At 37.7% G+C, this 16856-nt stretch overlaps 1 protein-coding gene and 1 long non-coding RNA gene across 10 annotated transcripts; both read right to left on the bottom strand.

Moving 5' to 3' along the window:
- Positions 1–2807: 2807 nt before the first annotated feature.
- Positions 2808–9865, bottom strand: EMB3114 (Mitochondrial transcription termination factor family protein). 9 transcript variants are annotated; one of them, XM_082899114.1, is made up of 4 exons: positions 8747–9836; positions 3611–3709; positions 3245–3331; positions 2808–3156 (listed from the first exon to the last, which is right to left on the bottom strand). In XM_082899114.1, exons 1-3 carry the CDS (start codon positions 9686–9688, stop codon positions 3266–3268), a joined length of 1107 nt encoding a protein of 368 aa, XP_082755240.1. In that variant the 5' UTR covers positions 9689–9836; the 3' UTR covers positions 2808–3156; positions 3245–3265. The 9 variants fall into 9 exon arrangements, with proteins under 9 accessions (XP_082755240.1, XP_028074969.2, XP_028074970.2 ...); XM_028219168.2 differs by lacking the exon at positions 3245–3331; XM_028219169.2 differs by lacking the exon at positions 3611–3709.
- Positions 9866–15160: 5295 nt separating this feature from the next.
- LOC145804608 (uncharacterized) lies at positions 15161–16314 on the bottom strand. Its single transcript, XR_014346727.1, has 2 exons — positions 15965–16314; positions 15161–15810 (listed from the first exon to the last, which is right to left on the bottom strand). It is a non-coding gene; the product is annotated as an uncharacterized LOC145804608 (long non-coding RNA).
- Positions 16315–16856: the final 542 nt, after the last annotated feature.

Here is a 16856-nt window from a genome sequence, read left to right as displayed (position 1 = left end):
TTTTGCTGTGATTTTTTTGCACAAAGACTATTTTGAGAAGATGGTTATAATCAACTTTAAAAGTTGATTATAATTAGTTTTTGTGAGAGAGAGAAGTGAGTTATAATCTGGAAAGTGGATTATAACCCACTTTCAAAAGAGGGCAAAAAAAATTGCAATATCCATGCATTTGAAATTATTTTTAGCCTTTTATATTGATTTACAATTTTTTGTATAAAAACAATAAAGAGTTTATCAAAGAGTGTATTAAAAAAATATATAATTAAAATAAAAAAATGAATTTTTAAATTATAATATAATAAAAAATTAACTAGAGAAAAAAGGTCCTTGAGGAACAAAGTCATGTGACATGCCAAGACATGTGCATGCGCCTAAAATGTTTTCAACCATCAAAATGACAAGCAAACTTTATGTGAAAAATGATTCACCCAAAAAAATTTATGTGAAAAATGGATAAATTAGGCATTCAAGAATATTCTGCAAATTCTTTATCAAACAAAGAAAAAGGAAATAAAACTGAAATTTGTGTTCGTATGACACCAAAAGCAATATTAAAAGAAAGAAAAATCCAACTATAGCAAATAATGATTTTGGTGTCTAGCTTCGATTGGTGGGTTTGGTCCAGAATGTGTCTACAGTCTCTCATATTTTCTAGAATAGACTCCCCATTTTGGTGTGATTTGTAATTTGACTTATTTTAGTGGTTTTAGGATATTTTTTTGTAAGATCAAAAAAAGTTAATAATGTATTTGGAAATGGCTTTTTTTTAGTGGCTTTTTAGTTATAAAGAAAAATATAATTGATTAATATATATGACTTGTTTTTTTGTCTTAAATTCTTATTTTATCCTTTGGGAAAAAATCTAAGTATTTTGCTCTTGGTACAAAATTGAGGACATGTTAATTTTTTACAGCCTGTGGTAGCCTTTGGCAATCTAGCCTTTCGAAATACATGTTAGTAGTGTGTCTGCCTTAAAAATTAAAAAAAATAATAATAAAAAAAAAGATAAATTATAAATACATCTACTGAGATTTGATTAAAATATGAATTGTCCTGTGTGATTCTGAAAATTACATTCCACTTCTTGAGATTTCTAATTTCATAACAAATCGCCATTTTTATTAATAAATTATTAAGTCAATTAACAGTTTTTAATGATATTAGAAATATATTTCAATTAATAATATAGATAGTTTTATTATTGTATAAAAGAGTAATTATGAATTTTATTTTTTGGTTAATTCTGTTAAATAATTTTTTTTGACAATGGAGTATTTGTAATTTTCTAAATCACATGAAGCAATCTGTACTTTAAGCAAAATTCAGAGAATGTATTAATAATTTACCTAAAAAAAAGATTAAAAAAATGCGTACATAGTTTAAACAATAAAAAAAAACATTATAAACAAATCACAAAATTTTAAGAGTGGTGATTCATCCCACTAATTTTTAGACCACTAATAGCTCTAATGAGCTTAAAAAAAAAAAAAAAAAAAAAAAACAAACTCAAGCCAAAACATCACATCACTTTGATGGAGGTCACTGTGCCACATCATTAGTGATACTCTAGAGCTCCCAATTTAATGCTCTAAAACATTATTCAAATTTTAATGTACACACAACCACATGGTGTATGGAACCTACTATATATGAGAGAAAAGTCTATATATATATATATATAAAAGATTTATTGTTTGGTTTGCATAGAGCAAGTAAGGGGATGGCTGAAAAATAAATAGCTACGATAGAAAATATGTAAAATATAAATTTTAGAAGAGAGAATTTCGTATTAGATAAAACTTTGGGGGGCATTTGTCATTAAAAGAAAATCAGAGAAAGGAAACAAAGAAAGAATATGTGAAATCGAATCGGCAATGCGCGCAACACCTGGCAGCTGCCGATAATTTGGGGTTCATTTTTCAGGTGACACCAAACCCAATTGATATGTTCAAATTGCCCCGAAAATAATAATAATAAATAAACAAAAATAAATTATTTATACATAACTCGAGCGATTTTGATGAGCTGAGAACTTGGTTAGGCTTAATCCCAATTTGTGATAAGAGTTGCCTAAACCTGCTCAAATTTGACCATAATCCCAATTTATATAGAAAAATTTAGCAAAAACCCCTTTATTGGCTTATTTGGTGAAAAGATAGTCTAATTTATTTTATTTCATAAACCCCCTAAGGAAAAAACACATAATTGAGTAAGGACAAAATAAAATATCTTTTTTTTTTCCTTAGATAATATTGCCATAGTAAAATATTACTGTTTATATCTATTTTGACGATAATAATTTATTTTTATTTTTTTTAAGAATTTCATAATCAACATTGATCTTATTTGACAGATTTTAATGAGAGAATTCTAAAAATATTAATTTTATTAAAAATCGACATCTACATCAAAAATTATATTATTTAAAAGTTTAATATTTTGATAATAATAGTATGTATTAGATTTTTCAAATAAAACTTCTTGTGCTTATCTTTAATGCATTAAAATTTTATTATGTGAGAATTTTAACCAAATCTCCCATTTATATACCTAAATCCAACCCGAGCATAATGAATTGAACTTATCTACCTTACCCTAAATCTGAGTTTCTTTCTTCTTCTAACAATTAGGCCTGCTTAATTTGTTGAAGTTGGATGTGTTATTATTATTATTATTTTTTGGATAAAATCATTAAGATAGTAAGGATTAGATCTTAGGGTAAGGAAAAACAACAAAGGATATTAAACTCCTTTTCATAAAAATTGGGTCCTTTTCATAAAAATTGAACCCACAAATAGTGCTTGGTATTTCATAAATATATATATATAGAGCAGGTAAAACTGCATTTATATAAAATAAAGGGAAAAGAATAGAGTTTCCACACATACATCCAAACTAACAGACATAGAACAAAGAAGAAACCATAAAAGACTAAAACAAAACAGAAAACATAAACGACACAAGAAAACTATGAACTCTAGCAGCAACAACACCAAAACCCGAATTACTGGATTATGACATTCCGACGCAGAGGGAATCGAAAAAGACTTTGGTTATTGTAGTTGTCTTCTATCTATAGCTCTCTCTTGTGTTTGTCATGAGCATATGAGTGGGCGTGGAAGGGGCTAAAACCAAGAATTACCAATTCATTTGAGCCTGCGAAGATATTCATGCAAACTTTAGGTGTAGGGTGGAAACATTACAAAAAAGTAAATGATTCCTATTTTAAAAAATGGTTCAACACCTCTTCAGTTTAGATAGTGAACTAGAGCGGTGCAATCTGGGACTTGTGGGAATGCATTTTCAGATTGGGTCTTACTAATAAGTGTACCTATGACACAAGTTTAAAAAAAAAATGAACACAAAAGACTTTTTACTAAAATTCAATGCACTTTTATTAAAATTAATACGCTTTTTAACATTTTCACATATTTTCAAGACACTTTTTGCACACCTTCCAACATTAAACAATGCCTAAGAGACGCTTGTTAACATTCGCCTTTCAGATTTCTTACATCAAAATGTTGATTCACCAAACAATGAGCATCCATATGCAAGCACAAATAAAAAAGGTATACGATAAAGGAAGGGCAAATTTAACACCCTATACCTGCAAAGTTGTAAAAAGGAAAATTAAACACCCCATTCCTGCAGAAGTTGTAAAGGTTTGGGACAACCAAATTGGAGAACATGAGAGAGTATCACTTACCTACAAAAGAAAAAAACCTTGGGTATCATCAATTAATGACTTTGGCACATGAAAAAAATCAAGAGGTCCAGTACAAAGGACAATCTTAAGGACATGTTTGTGTGCGCATAAGTTAAGTTTTCTGCTGCAAACAAAACTTGCTTGCAAGTTTAGACTATATATATATTTTTTTATTGACACCCAGGTATCTGGATCAAAACTCGACTAATCCCAGGAGTGTACAGGCTATCGGCAAGGAGTTTTCTACAAGTGTATCACAGTTAATTCAAGAGTTTTTCTCCTGTCCGATGGCCCCAAGGAATTCTTAGTACCTAAGAGATTTCGATCCTGAACCTTGGAATAAGCACACCCCCAAAACCAAGGCCTTGCCACCAGGCTAACCCCTTGGGGTTTTGCAAGTTACAACTATATAAAGCAGCCAAAAGTAAGCAAAATCTGATATTATGTAATTTAACTGTTGCTAGTCACCAGTAAAAATCACAGAACCACCCGTCCATTCAACAAGCACAATAGTAGGAAAACAGAACAGGAAGCTTGAATTAATCGTATTCCAACCGTGTCAGGTACAAAGAAGCAATAAACTACCTTGATCTTGATCAATTGCTAAATGGGGAAAACGACAAAAAGAGGAGGAAAATGGATAGAGGGGACTATGTGATCAAATGGTTCAAATATCTAATGTTTCTGAAAAAGATGGATTAATGAAAGTTTAGCTACAAATACAAGCATGACACTGTGAATGTATCAATGGAACTGTTTCTTGAATGCAGCCTCCATCTCAATGTCTCTACTTGATATAAAGAAAAATAAATATAAGAAATAGCTACAGAAAGTTCATGTTATTATCATATTCATGACACCGGCAAATTAACAATTGAACTGAAGTAGATGCCCATTGCCCATATGTCCTCGTATTCATGGTTCTGGAAAATCACAAGTTCTTTCCTTACTTTTCTCTTTCTTTCCATGTGAGTTGGGTTCTAGAAAGCCGACAAAGCCTAAGAAACCCATAAAAGAAAGAAGTAAACCATCCTTCTATTGCTTATGCCATCTAAATACCAAAACATGTTCTTGGCGACCAACTGTATGGAGCTTCTAAGCACAAACCAATACGATGGTGATCATCTCTGAAGATCTTACAAGTCAAGACTAGACAAAGAGCACATTGAACGGTACTGTGGAGAATACTGATCGTGTGCTCTATAAAAAAGTAAATGAATAACATAATAAAATAGGAAAACCAAAAACCAGAATCAGCATTTTCCCAATGTATGAATTGTGCAACTACCAATCGCTCAACTTGACCATGAGAACGGAAGGAAACAAATAAAGCATGGTCGGGCTGTGCCTTAACATCCATGAAGAATATTGAATAATCCACAGCCTTGGAGATTACAATATTAAGTTTCAGACGTGAGTGCCTCGCATCTTCCAAAACCTAAGCAAATTTTCCTCCCTCGTAACCCTAATCAATGCCAAAAGTTCAACGCATACATAAATCTTTACCGAATTACCAAAATAACCAAAACAAATATTGAAACACCTATGGCACCTATTAGTAAAAATTATGCTTATCCCCAATCGACAGGGATTAAACAAAAATTTAAACCAGACAATTAAACAAGGATAACCAAGCAATTGTGTAATTAATTCAAATGCCTCAAAGGAACGAGGACTTCTCTGGAACAATTAATCAGTTACAAAGCAAACAAAAAGTAATTCCAAGATGAAACTATTAAAGTACACAAAAATTTACAAGGATACGAATGATAGAAGAAACTACTCCTAAACTAAGAAAGCTACTACTAGATTATGTTAAGTCTAAAACTAGTTCTTTGTGTTGTTGATGATCCTTCTCTCTGCAAACTTTCAGCTTTTATACTTTCACTTAAAACTCTAGCACATGATCCCACATTCCTTGAAATTTGCTGGCCAATTTTTCCCCAACTGCTGCAACTGCTTCTTCATCTTTCTCCAGCACTTCACACAGACTTGCCACATGTCCCCCATGATCTCTAGCACTACCTTCGGCAGAGGAGACCATTTTACTAAAATCTATAACTACTTGCAACCTCCTTTGCTTCTTTAAACTTTTTATCTTTGTCCCAACTTTACTTTTAAACCCCCAGCCACATCATCACCCAATTTCCCTTCAACTAATGAGCATGATCGACAGAGGAAATTCCTATTAACATCAACATCTCTTAGAAATTAGCCCATGATCTCCAATAAAGCTTGCAACTGCTCCACAATCTTAGCCCATGGCATGCTCTTGCTGTATTGCACATGTGACTACCATTTCCTTGCCACATAATCCTCTGATTAATACGCACCCCAACTATGACTTTGTTGCCACATGTCACAATCTGATTTGTGCACCTATCGATAGACATTTTACAAAAATGGGTGAAAACATGCCCCCCTAACTTTTCAAAAATGAGACTTACTCGAATTCTTGAAGAGTTATAAAATCAAAATTAAATCGACAATTGCCCTTTCAACAAACAAACATATATAAAATATATGCCTATGGCCAAAATTCTAGTGATTAAACACCATATATACCAAAATAGTATCGTCGATAAATTGATGTCACTGTTATTAATGATTATGTGCCATTTAATTGGAAAAATTACAATAACACGCAATCCAAGTGAGGTATATTATTTCGACAGAGCAAATTGGCAATATTTCAAGAATGTGATCTTCATGTGGTTAATTAGAACCACCTTCCACCAACAGAACTATGCTCTTTGGTCTTATATTATTCAAACAACGTTGGATCTTTAGCCAATTCACCAACATTGTGATCCAGGGTGTTGAATGCCATAATTTATAATTTTGCATGGCTCAAAATTTCTGAAAAGTTCAACATTTTAAACAATGTCAAAAATACTAAATTCATCATGAATTGGTTGTTCATCACTTTTAGCTATGGTTGGCTTGAAATCAAACTTTTGAACCACATTGTTTGCATCACTCTTTGGAGTAAGATTTGCAAAAAAGAGCTAATTTTTTCTTTCACTCATTAATAGGTTAGAAATATTTTTTGAAAACCCAAAAAATATTTCTTTGTGAAATTGCCCCCTTACCACTGAGTTTTTATTCTCATGGCCTTCTGTTTTTGCAACCATGACAATTGATAGAGTAACAGCACCAACATTTGAAGGTGTCTTGTGGACCTCCACCCTTGTTTGACACAGCCCTCTAGAAAAATCATCAATAACACTTCTTAACTCACCACCCAAGCCTTCTTCAATTGTGAAACCAAAATGCTAATAGGTATTACAGAAGGGCTACTCATTTGGCTTTGATGCCTCATCTTTTCCATTGTTCCAAATTAGGATGTTGTCCCACTAGGCGTGCCAAAAGTTGTTAGTAAAAATTATGCTTATCCCCAATCGATAGGGATTAAACAACAATTTAAACCAAACAATTAAACAAAGATAACCGAACAACTGTGTAATTGATTCAAATACCTCAAAGAAATAAGAACTTCTCTGGAACAATTAATCAATTACAAAGCAAACAAAGCAAACAAAAAGTAATTCCAAGATGAAACTACTAAAATTCACAAAAGTTTACAAGGATACGAATTATAGAAGAAACTACTCCTAAACTAAGAAAGCTACTCCTAAATTATGTTAAGTCTAAAACTAGTTCTTTGTGTTGTTGATGATCCTTCTCTCTGCAAACTTTCAGCTTTTATACTTTCACTTAAAACTCTAGTACATGATCCCACATTCCTTGAAATTTGCTGGCCAATCTTTCCCCAACTGCTGCAACTGCTTCTTCATCTTTCTCCAGCACTTCACACAGACTTGCCACATGTCCCCCATGATCTCTAGCACTACCTTCGATAGAGGAGACCATTTTACTAAAATCCACAACTACTTGCAACCTCTTTTGCTTCTTTAAACTTTTTATCTTTGTCCCAACTTTACTTTTAAACCTCCAGCCACATCATCACCCAATTTCCTTTCAACTAATGAGCATGATCGACAGAAAAAATTCCTATTAACATCAAAATCTCCTAGAAATTAGCCCATGATCTCCTATAAAACTTGCAACTGCTCCACGATCTTAGCCCATGGCAGGCTCTTGCTGTATTGCACATGTGACTACCATTTTCTTGCCACATAACCCTCTGATTAATACACACCCCAACTATGACTTTGTTGCCACATGTCACAATCTTATTTGTAAACCTATTGACAGACATTTTACAAAAACGGGTGCAAACAACACCATAAACCCCAAAAATCGTATTGTGCCAACAAGCTTGCAAAAGCACAATCCCATAATATGGTCGAGAATTTGGTGAATAGAAGCTGGTTGAATGCAACATCTTTCCAAGCTGGGTAAATTGGTACCGAGGAAAAAACATAATTGAAAAAAGAGTACAAAATTCCGCCCCTTTAACCTAGTAAAAATAAAATAGGTTTCTAGAGGGAGTTCCAGGTTCAAGATTATGGAGAAGCATCGAACACCCAGTTGTGCAGACCTAACGTACTGACCCGCTCACATCCCCACCCACCCCCCCGGTGCCTTAAAAAAAAAAAAACCTAGTAAAAATAAAATTCAAGTCCCAAACAAGTTATACATTTTGTTTAATTGTTTGATAGGACTCCTAAACAAGTTCTAACTTTTTCGGAGCAAAATATAGAACACAGATTTAGTAGGGACCAGAATAGGGCAAAAATCACATCTTGTATATAAATCCCAGATAAAGTACTCTTTGGAACAAAACCCACAAGAAAAAAAGAAAAAAAAATTTGATCACAACATTAATTTTACAAGCTCATCACAAAGCCACCATTTTAAACCACAATGCATCAATATTTATTTTCAGCATACACTTTAACCCATTTATTCATCAAATTGGAAAAAAATAATATCAAATAAAATCAAAAACAAAACAGACAGCTACATTAACATCAAAACAAACTAATAACAATATCATATATAAACAATTGAATTTTTTTATAAGGCATTGTCATCATCATAATTTGTACACCACAAAGGAGAAGTTCTCACCGGTATTGATGAATTACAACACACTTCCAATCTACCCTGAAACCTCTCCTCTCCAGTCTTTAGCATGGCCGGGAGCGATAAAAACACGCCCTTCTCGACGCAACGCCGGTGCCTAGGCTTAATCCTATTTTCCAAGCTAAACGAAAAGTAGTGTGGAAATTCCTTCAGTTCTTTCAATTCCCTCCCCATTTCCACCATAAAGTAATCGAATTTGGGCTCGAAATTGTGTTCGATGCTGTAACAAAACAGAGATGGAAATCTACGGAACATGGAGATTGTGTCTCGGTAATTGAATCCGATTTTTTGAAAGTAATCAATTCTGGGTATGAATTTTTGTTCGACGGAGGCGGAGAGGAGAGAGGTGTGTTTGTTGATTTCGGCTATGCCGATGCTCTGGAGGAAGTATAGGGTGGGGCGGAGGCGGGACTCGACGGAGCAGAGGAGGAGGCGGGGGCGGCGGTGGATGACGCGGCGGAGGTCGGAGCCCTCCACGGCGGCTTCGCGGAGGAGGAAGGTGAAGATGGGGACGAGGGTGGAGATTTTGGAGGTGAGGATTTCGGGGCACATGGCGGCGATGCGGCGGAGGTCGGAGGAGGTGAGGCCGGCGGCAGAGCGGAGGAAGTCGACGACGGATTTGATGTCGGCGGCGGCGGCGGAGACGATGGGAGGGTGGGTGGAGAGGAGGGAGAAGAGGTCGATCCCGATTGAATCGAGGTAGAGCATTTTTTCTTGGAATTCAGAGTGGGGGTTTGGGGGGGTTTCTGGGGTTTTGGGGGGTTTTGGAGGGAGGGAGATGGTGGTTTTGGTGGAGGAAAGGGTGGGATAGTGGAGGTTTCTTGGGCGAGAAAGTGAGGGAAAGTTGGGGGGTTTGGTAGGAAAGTTGAGTTTGGGGGGGAGAGCATTGGTGGTGGTGTTGGGAGAGAGATGGAGGGTGTCTTGCATATTGGGGGGGAGGTTGTTGCTACATGTTTGGACGGAGAGATTTCTCTCCAGGTAGAGAAAAAAAATTTATGAAGTGGAGTGAAGTGTCAATGGATAAGGCTGTGGAGATGATTCGAACGATAGTGCTATCGGAAATCCGAAGTTCGAGAAAAGAAAGGATAAAATGTGTATAAAGATGGGTTTTAAATGTTGGGTTCTACAAACTCTTTAAATGGGCCTTGCTGTCAAATATGGTCTGCTTTTCATAGGCCAAACAAATTTCACTAATATTTTATATTTATTAAAAAAATTAAAATTAAAAATAAAATACTGTTACAAAAATAATGAATTTTATAATAAAAAATGTCTTAGAACCCTGGTGAGGGTGACCCCACCACCCCACTGATTTTTGATTGGCTCGATTTTTTTTTTGTTGTTGTTATTGTTGTTGTTGTTTGGGTCTTCCCCTCACTGCCCCCCACATGGGCGTGGGGGTGCTGGGGGTATAGAGCATGACTGTTTTATAATCTATAATCTATCATCTATATAAAAAGAGTATAAGAATGGTGTAACACTTGGGCTTCTTAGTGCAAGTCTGTGGCTTCTTTGGTTTGCAAAGCAGATTGGGGCTGGCTATGTGGCCTTCAGCTTAGCCACACACACGACAGTAGAAACAAACAAATTCCATCATTCTTCCTACAAATTTCGACTTCCTTCTTGTTGCTGCTACAAATTTTCCAAAGGTTTCCTGTAGAAATTTTTTTCGCTACTATTTGCTTCATTTCCAATACCATTCCTCGTAGAAATTTCCAAAACAGTGGTTTGTTGTTTGCCTATTTCCCAAAGCTCCTCTCTACCAAATTTTGTTACAGATTTTAGACTACCCACGTGGAATTCAGGCCAAGTTTGGCATGACCTAAATAATACAAAAAGTCAAAAAGTCACTATCCTATTTAAGTCACATCATGTCACGACCCAAACCCGCCCCTATGGGTTTAGCACCGTAACCGGCCAGTAATCCGTGATTACCGAAGGCCTGCTTAACAGCCAAACAATAATACAGAGTACAGGGGCATGGCGGAAGCCAAAACAATAAATAGACAATGTCCAATGAGCTGTGACAGTCTGTATGCAAAAAGACTTATTATTCATGTGCACATATACAATCAGTACCAAGACAGTATGTACAATATATACAATCATTCAAGACAGGGACTTAATCCATGTTAACAGTACAGTGCAACATCATTCAGTCTAAACAATAGTTATATAACAGATACAAAAAGGGGAAACTAAAACACCCCAAAAGCCCTGGCTTGACAGGCTCGGAACCTCGCAGTGAGGCACAATGGTTGGCTTGACAAAACTGGAGTTTACCCTGACGCTTCTAGCAACGGTCCGGTGCCTGTACACCTACATATATATATGAGCAGTGAGCTAAATGTCACGACCCAAAACCCGGCCATATGGGTTTAGCACCGTAACCGGCCAGTAATCCGAGATTACCGAAGGCCTGCAGAACAGTAACACAGTAAAACAGAGTACAGGGCCTGGCGGAAGCCAATACAGTAAATAAATAATGTCCATTGAGCTGTGACAGTCTGTATGCCAAAAAGATTTTTCATGCATTCACATATACAAACAGTACAGTCTATACAACATTTACAGTTACACAGTACAGGGACCTAATCCCTTGGTAACAGTACAGTTAGCAGCTGACAGTCTATACAGTAGTCCAACAGTGTGGGGACAGAAGGGGGAAAAACAAAACACCCCAAAGCCATAGCATGGCAACTCGGAACCTCGCAGTGAGGCACAAAGGCTGGCTTGACAAAACTGGAGTCAAACCCGCGCTCCTAGCTCCGATCTGGTGGCTGAGCACCTACATATATATATAAACAGTGAGCTAAAGCCCAGTGAATAACATAATGCATAAAGAGGTTAAGAATGAAATGTCCTTACAGTAATGAAAACAGTTCATTAAACAATACTTCAGTCCTTCAGTCAGAACAGTTATTCAGTCATATGTGGTACATCCATTAGCATAGCAGTAAACAGTAGGTCTTAAAGATCGAACAGTAATGATGGCCATCAGTCAGTAAACAGTAGTGGTTCCGCGAGGGAACCGACAGAGATCTCTGTAACAGTAGCAGTTACAGTATACAACAGTTGCTAAGGATGCCACAATACATTTCGAAATATAGGACATACATTCAACAATTAACAATAAGTACTTCAGAAAGCAGTTTCGTTAAACAGTCAGAAAACATTCTCAGTTGAACATATCTTTACACAATTGTTACTCACAGTGTTCGGGCTACAGTGTGCTAGAGCGTGTCTCCCCAGTCGCCAACCCTACACAGTTCACAGGTTGAACACACACTAAGCTACACAGTTGGGAAATATCATAATTTAATCCCTAATGCCTCGGTGTGTTCTACATCTATCTCCTCAACAATATGCCTTAAACTAGGCCTAAGAATGCCTAGAATGGGATGAGGATGCAAAGATGTGATCAGAAAACAGTTTCGAAATTTTCAGAAAAACAGATTCCCGCTCGAGCTTAGGTTTACCCGCTCGAGTGGACATGCAACAAAGGTACACGCTCGAGCGTCAACTTTCCCGCTCGAGCGTACTGTAAAAGTACTGGATGGATGAAATCTCCGCTCGACGGACGCTTGACGCCCGCTCGAGCTTGAGACACATGACTCCGCTCGAGCTCCCAATCCTCCGCTCGAGCGGACTGTAAAACAATGCAGAGATACTGGATGCTCGGATTCCACGCTCGAGCGGAAGTGCAAAATCTGGGAATTCCAGATTGCACCTTCAAGCCAAAACCCAGGTTCAAAAGCATCAAAACCGATCCTCTTGGGCTGAATTTCCAGAAAACACTTGTAAACATATAGAATAACACGGTTCAAAGCTCAATTTTGAGAAATCAAAGCCCAAGGGTGTTTAATTCAAACTCAATTTCAAACCAATTTCATGAACAATATGAACATGCAAACATGCATGAATTCAAATCATTTTGAAGCTCCAATTTGATGTTCTAAGGAGCCACTTGATCCCAAAACAAGTTGAAAACATGGACCATTACAAAATTATGAACATGCATGCACCATTTTACCATGAATTCAACTCGAAAACTCATTAATTCAAACATGCATGCATGAAGTGGGCTTCAATTCACCATTAATGAACCAATTCATGACTTAGCTCTACAATTAGACATGAACCATGCAAGAACAACTCAAAGACACTGTGAAAAAATACTGTATTATTGATTGATTGTATTAATTGATGTCTATTACAAATGATTCCTTATATAGATGTAGGTGTAGTGGATGCTGGTAGTGGGTTAGGTTTAGTGGAGTAGGTGAGGTGGTAGTGGTGTAGTGGGTTAGGTTTAGTGGAGTAGGTGAGGTGGTAGTGATGGTAGGTGATGGTAAATTCTAACAGCCCCCCGCAAACTCAAGGAGGATAGAAACTAACCAACTTGAGTTTGAAGAGAGGAACAAAACAAGAAAATACATAAAAATAAAAAAGGATAGGAGACACTGTATGGTCGTGTCAGACCATTGGGGAAGACACTGTATGGTGGTGTCATAACGGGGTAGAGGACACTGTATGGGGGTGTCATAACCATGTAGAGGACAGTTTAGGGGGTCATGTCGGACCGTTGTAGAAGACAGTTTATGGGGTCATGTCGGACCGGTGTAGAAGACAGTTTACGGGGTCATGTCGGACCGTTGTAGCAGACAGTTTACGGGGTCATGTCGGACCGTTGTAGCAGACACTATTGTGACAGTTGTGGTGACAGTTTACGGAGTCTTGCTGGACCCTTGTAGAAACTAACCGGAATCTATGTCGGGACAGTTTACAGAGTCTTGTCGGACCCTTGTAGAAACTAACCGGAATCAATGTCGGGACAGTTTACAGAGTCTTGTCGGACCCCTTAAAAAATCGCATCCTCAAAAGGTGCGCTCAATTTTTTAAAAAGGCGTGCCATCAAAAGGCGTGCCCAATTTATCAAAAAGTGCGCCGGACATGATGGCGAGGCACGTGAGTGTCTTGGTTGGTGTGCCCGTTTGTCGTTTGGCGTCAAGTGACGCGCGATACGCGTGGCTGCCCTGTCGTCATGGTCTTTATAAGCGGAGGCTAAGGCTGAGGCAGAGGCGGAGACAAAAAAACTTGCGAGAGATATTCTGAGAGAGATTTCTGAGAGAGATATTCTGTAATACTCTGTTGTCTGAGAGAGATTTCTGAGAGAGATACTCTGTAACACTCTGTGGCCCAGAAAATGGCTTCATCTTCCCGGAGTCTGCTCACTCTCTTTCCCGACCTCAACGAGTCAACAAGAGAGAGAACTGGTGCGGTGGCACTGGAACCTCAACCAAGCGCCCCGGAGTTTGCTCCGTTGAACTTTCCGATGCGGTCGGTGGAGCAAAAAATGGCAGGGCAAACAGATATTGAAGCCAATCAATATACACTGAAGTCATGTGTGGAAACCATGACTGCGGTTACAAATTTGTCGAACCGGCTGCAGAGTAGGACAAATGAGGTGCAGCATTTGAACGGCCAACTGGCTCTGCTCCAACGCATGTATAAGGATGCGCGAGCAGAGATAAGTGTGTTGAAAGCAGAAAATAAGGAGCTGAAGCGGAAGGCCACCGTGATGTTCCGTTTTGGAGGTCCGCCATATGCTGCAGTAGAGGAGCAGGGAGTAGTGATCATGCCCAGTGGAGTGGGAAATACGGAGGCAACACCGGCAATGGCCGCCCAGGACGGAGGCAAGAAGAAAAGACCGGCGGCAGAGTAGAGAAGAAAATCCTGCCTGTGGAAGTGGTTGATTTGTTGCTGTTTTTTTTTTTTTTTTTTTTTTTTTTTTTTTTTGGTGTAAAAGTGTGATCGGAGTTGAGCCCCTGATATGAATAAAATGACAAGGTGGTGGAATGTTGTTGGTGTGATTTTGTGAATGTTGTTTTGTGTAATAAGAAAAATAAAATAAAATAAAACAATGGATAAAGAAAATAGAGAAAAATATTTGTGGATGGGGGATAAGAAAAAAACAAAGGTGTATGTTTTTTTTTTTTTTTTTTTTTTTTTTTTTTTTTGGTTATAATAAAATATATATATATATATATATATATATTAAAAGAAAAGAAAATGGTGAAATCGTGGGTGGAAGAAAGTAAGGGAAAGGAGGGATATGATTAAAGGTGGTTTAAAAAAAGTGGGAAAATGTGATGATAGTGGTGAGTGGAGCATAATGGAGAATAGAAAAGGTGTATATAATAATAAGAAGAAAAGGGAAATGGGTTGGCCGAGGTGAGGATTGGTGTTGTAATAAATAAACCATGGTGGGTGGATTAAAAAAAAAAAACAATAGTGGCATCATAAAGTGCATATGGGACGGTGACAGTGGCGTGCTGTGTTGCCTCCCTTTTCAGTGGGTGTGTGCTAGCTTTTTTTTTTTTTTTTTTTTTTTTAACTTTCTTTTGCAAAAAAAAGGAGAAGAGTGACTCAGTGGCGGCAGAAGAAAAAGAAAAAGAGGATGGGGTGAGATTATATTAAGAAGTTGGGTCCATGGAGAGAGACAAGTCTCTTTCTCTCTCTCTCAAAGCTGCAGATCTAGCTTCCATGGCGTTCGACCTGGTTCTCTTGAATGGTGTGTGTCTCAGATCGGAGAGATAGCGACCCGCATGAGAGAGGATCGCTCCGATATGTCCGAGGACGATGACAGGCCGGATGGACATAGATGCACTTGAAGTGGAAGCTGTCTCTGCTGGATTGGGAGTTGGAGATCTTGGTTCTCGGAATTATGGGAAGAGGCAGGCCATTAGACAGCAGAACGAAAGATCTGAGGCTGAAAAAAAGAAGTAATGCATACCAAGCTGCATATGTTAAAGCAGACGAGGCATCTAAAGCACTGCGACTAGAGCAAACTATCACTGTTAAAACAGAGGAAGATGATAATCCAGTATTTGGTGACGATGATGAAGATCTACGCAAATCATTAGAAAGGGCAAGAAAATTTGCACTTAAGAAGCAAGATGAGGCTTCCACATCCGGTCCTCAGGCTATTGCATTCCTTGCCTCTTCAACTGTCAGCAATTCAACTGCAGATGACCAAAACCCTGCATCTGGAGAGACACAAGAAAACAAGGTTGTCTTTACAGAGATGGAAGAATTTGTCTGGCGACTTCAACTCGATGAAGAAGCCCATAAGCCAGGGAGAGAGTTCTACCGTGTGTGTGTGTCCGAGAGAGAAGCAGCTTTTGAACATTGTTTACATACCATGCAGAGTAGTAACGTCATCAAACAAAGACTTGTAGAGAGAGAGAGAGAGAGAGAGAGAGGGCATGTGCAGAGGTCCGGCGGGCGGCCAAGGCGAGGCTGCCGCCCGCCGGTGAAGCAGAATTATTAGCTTCTTAACCTTGCTCTGATACCATGTGAAAAAATACTGTATTATTGATTGATTGTATTAATTGATGTCTATTACAAATGATTCCTTATATAGATGTAGGTGTAGTGGATGGTGGTAGTGGGTTAGGTTTAGTGGAGTAGGTGAGGTGGTAGTGGTGTAGTGGGTTAGGTTTAGTGGAGTAGGTGAGGTGGTAGTGATGGTAGGTGATGGTAAATTCTAACAGACACAATTAAGAAGATGAATGATCTACCTTAGGTGTAGAATTAGGAGTGAGGGAGCTCAAATATGCAAATACACTTCAATTTCCTTCAAGTCTCTCAAGCTAATTCACAAACATGAACTCAATTCTCTCTTAAAGCTCTCATCTCTCTCTCTACTCGGTGGAACTCAAGGAAAAGGCTGATCAAATGTTGCTCCTAAGTGAAATCAAGTCTCAAGAAGTGAGCTTCAATTCACCATTAATGAACCAATTCATGACTTAGCTCTACAATTAGACATGAACCATGCAAGAACAACTCAAAGACACAATTAAGAAGATGAATGATCTACCTTAGGTGTAGAATTAGGAGTGAGGGAGCTCAAATATGCAAATACACTTCAATTTCCTTCAAGTCTCTCAAGCTAATTCACAAACATGAACTCAATTCTCTCTTAAAGCTCTCATCTCTCTCTCTACTCGGTGGAACTCAAGGAAAAGGCTGATCAAATGTTGCTCCTAAGTGAAATCAAGTCTCAAGAAGGTCCAAGTAGTGGGCCACTAGA

Source organism: Camellia sinensis, chromosome 12, assembly GCF_055761805.1.
Source record: "Camellia sinensis isolate YWXY chromosome 12, ASM5576180v1, whole genome shotgun sequence".
Lineage (NCBI taxonomy): Eukaryota > Viridiplantae > Streptophyta > Magnoliopsida > Ericales > Theaceae > Camellia > Camellia sinensis.
This window is presented reverse-complemented; position numbering and strand designations above follow the sequence as displayed.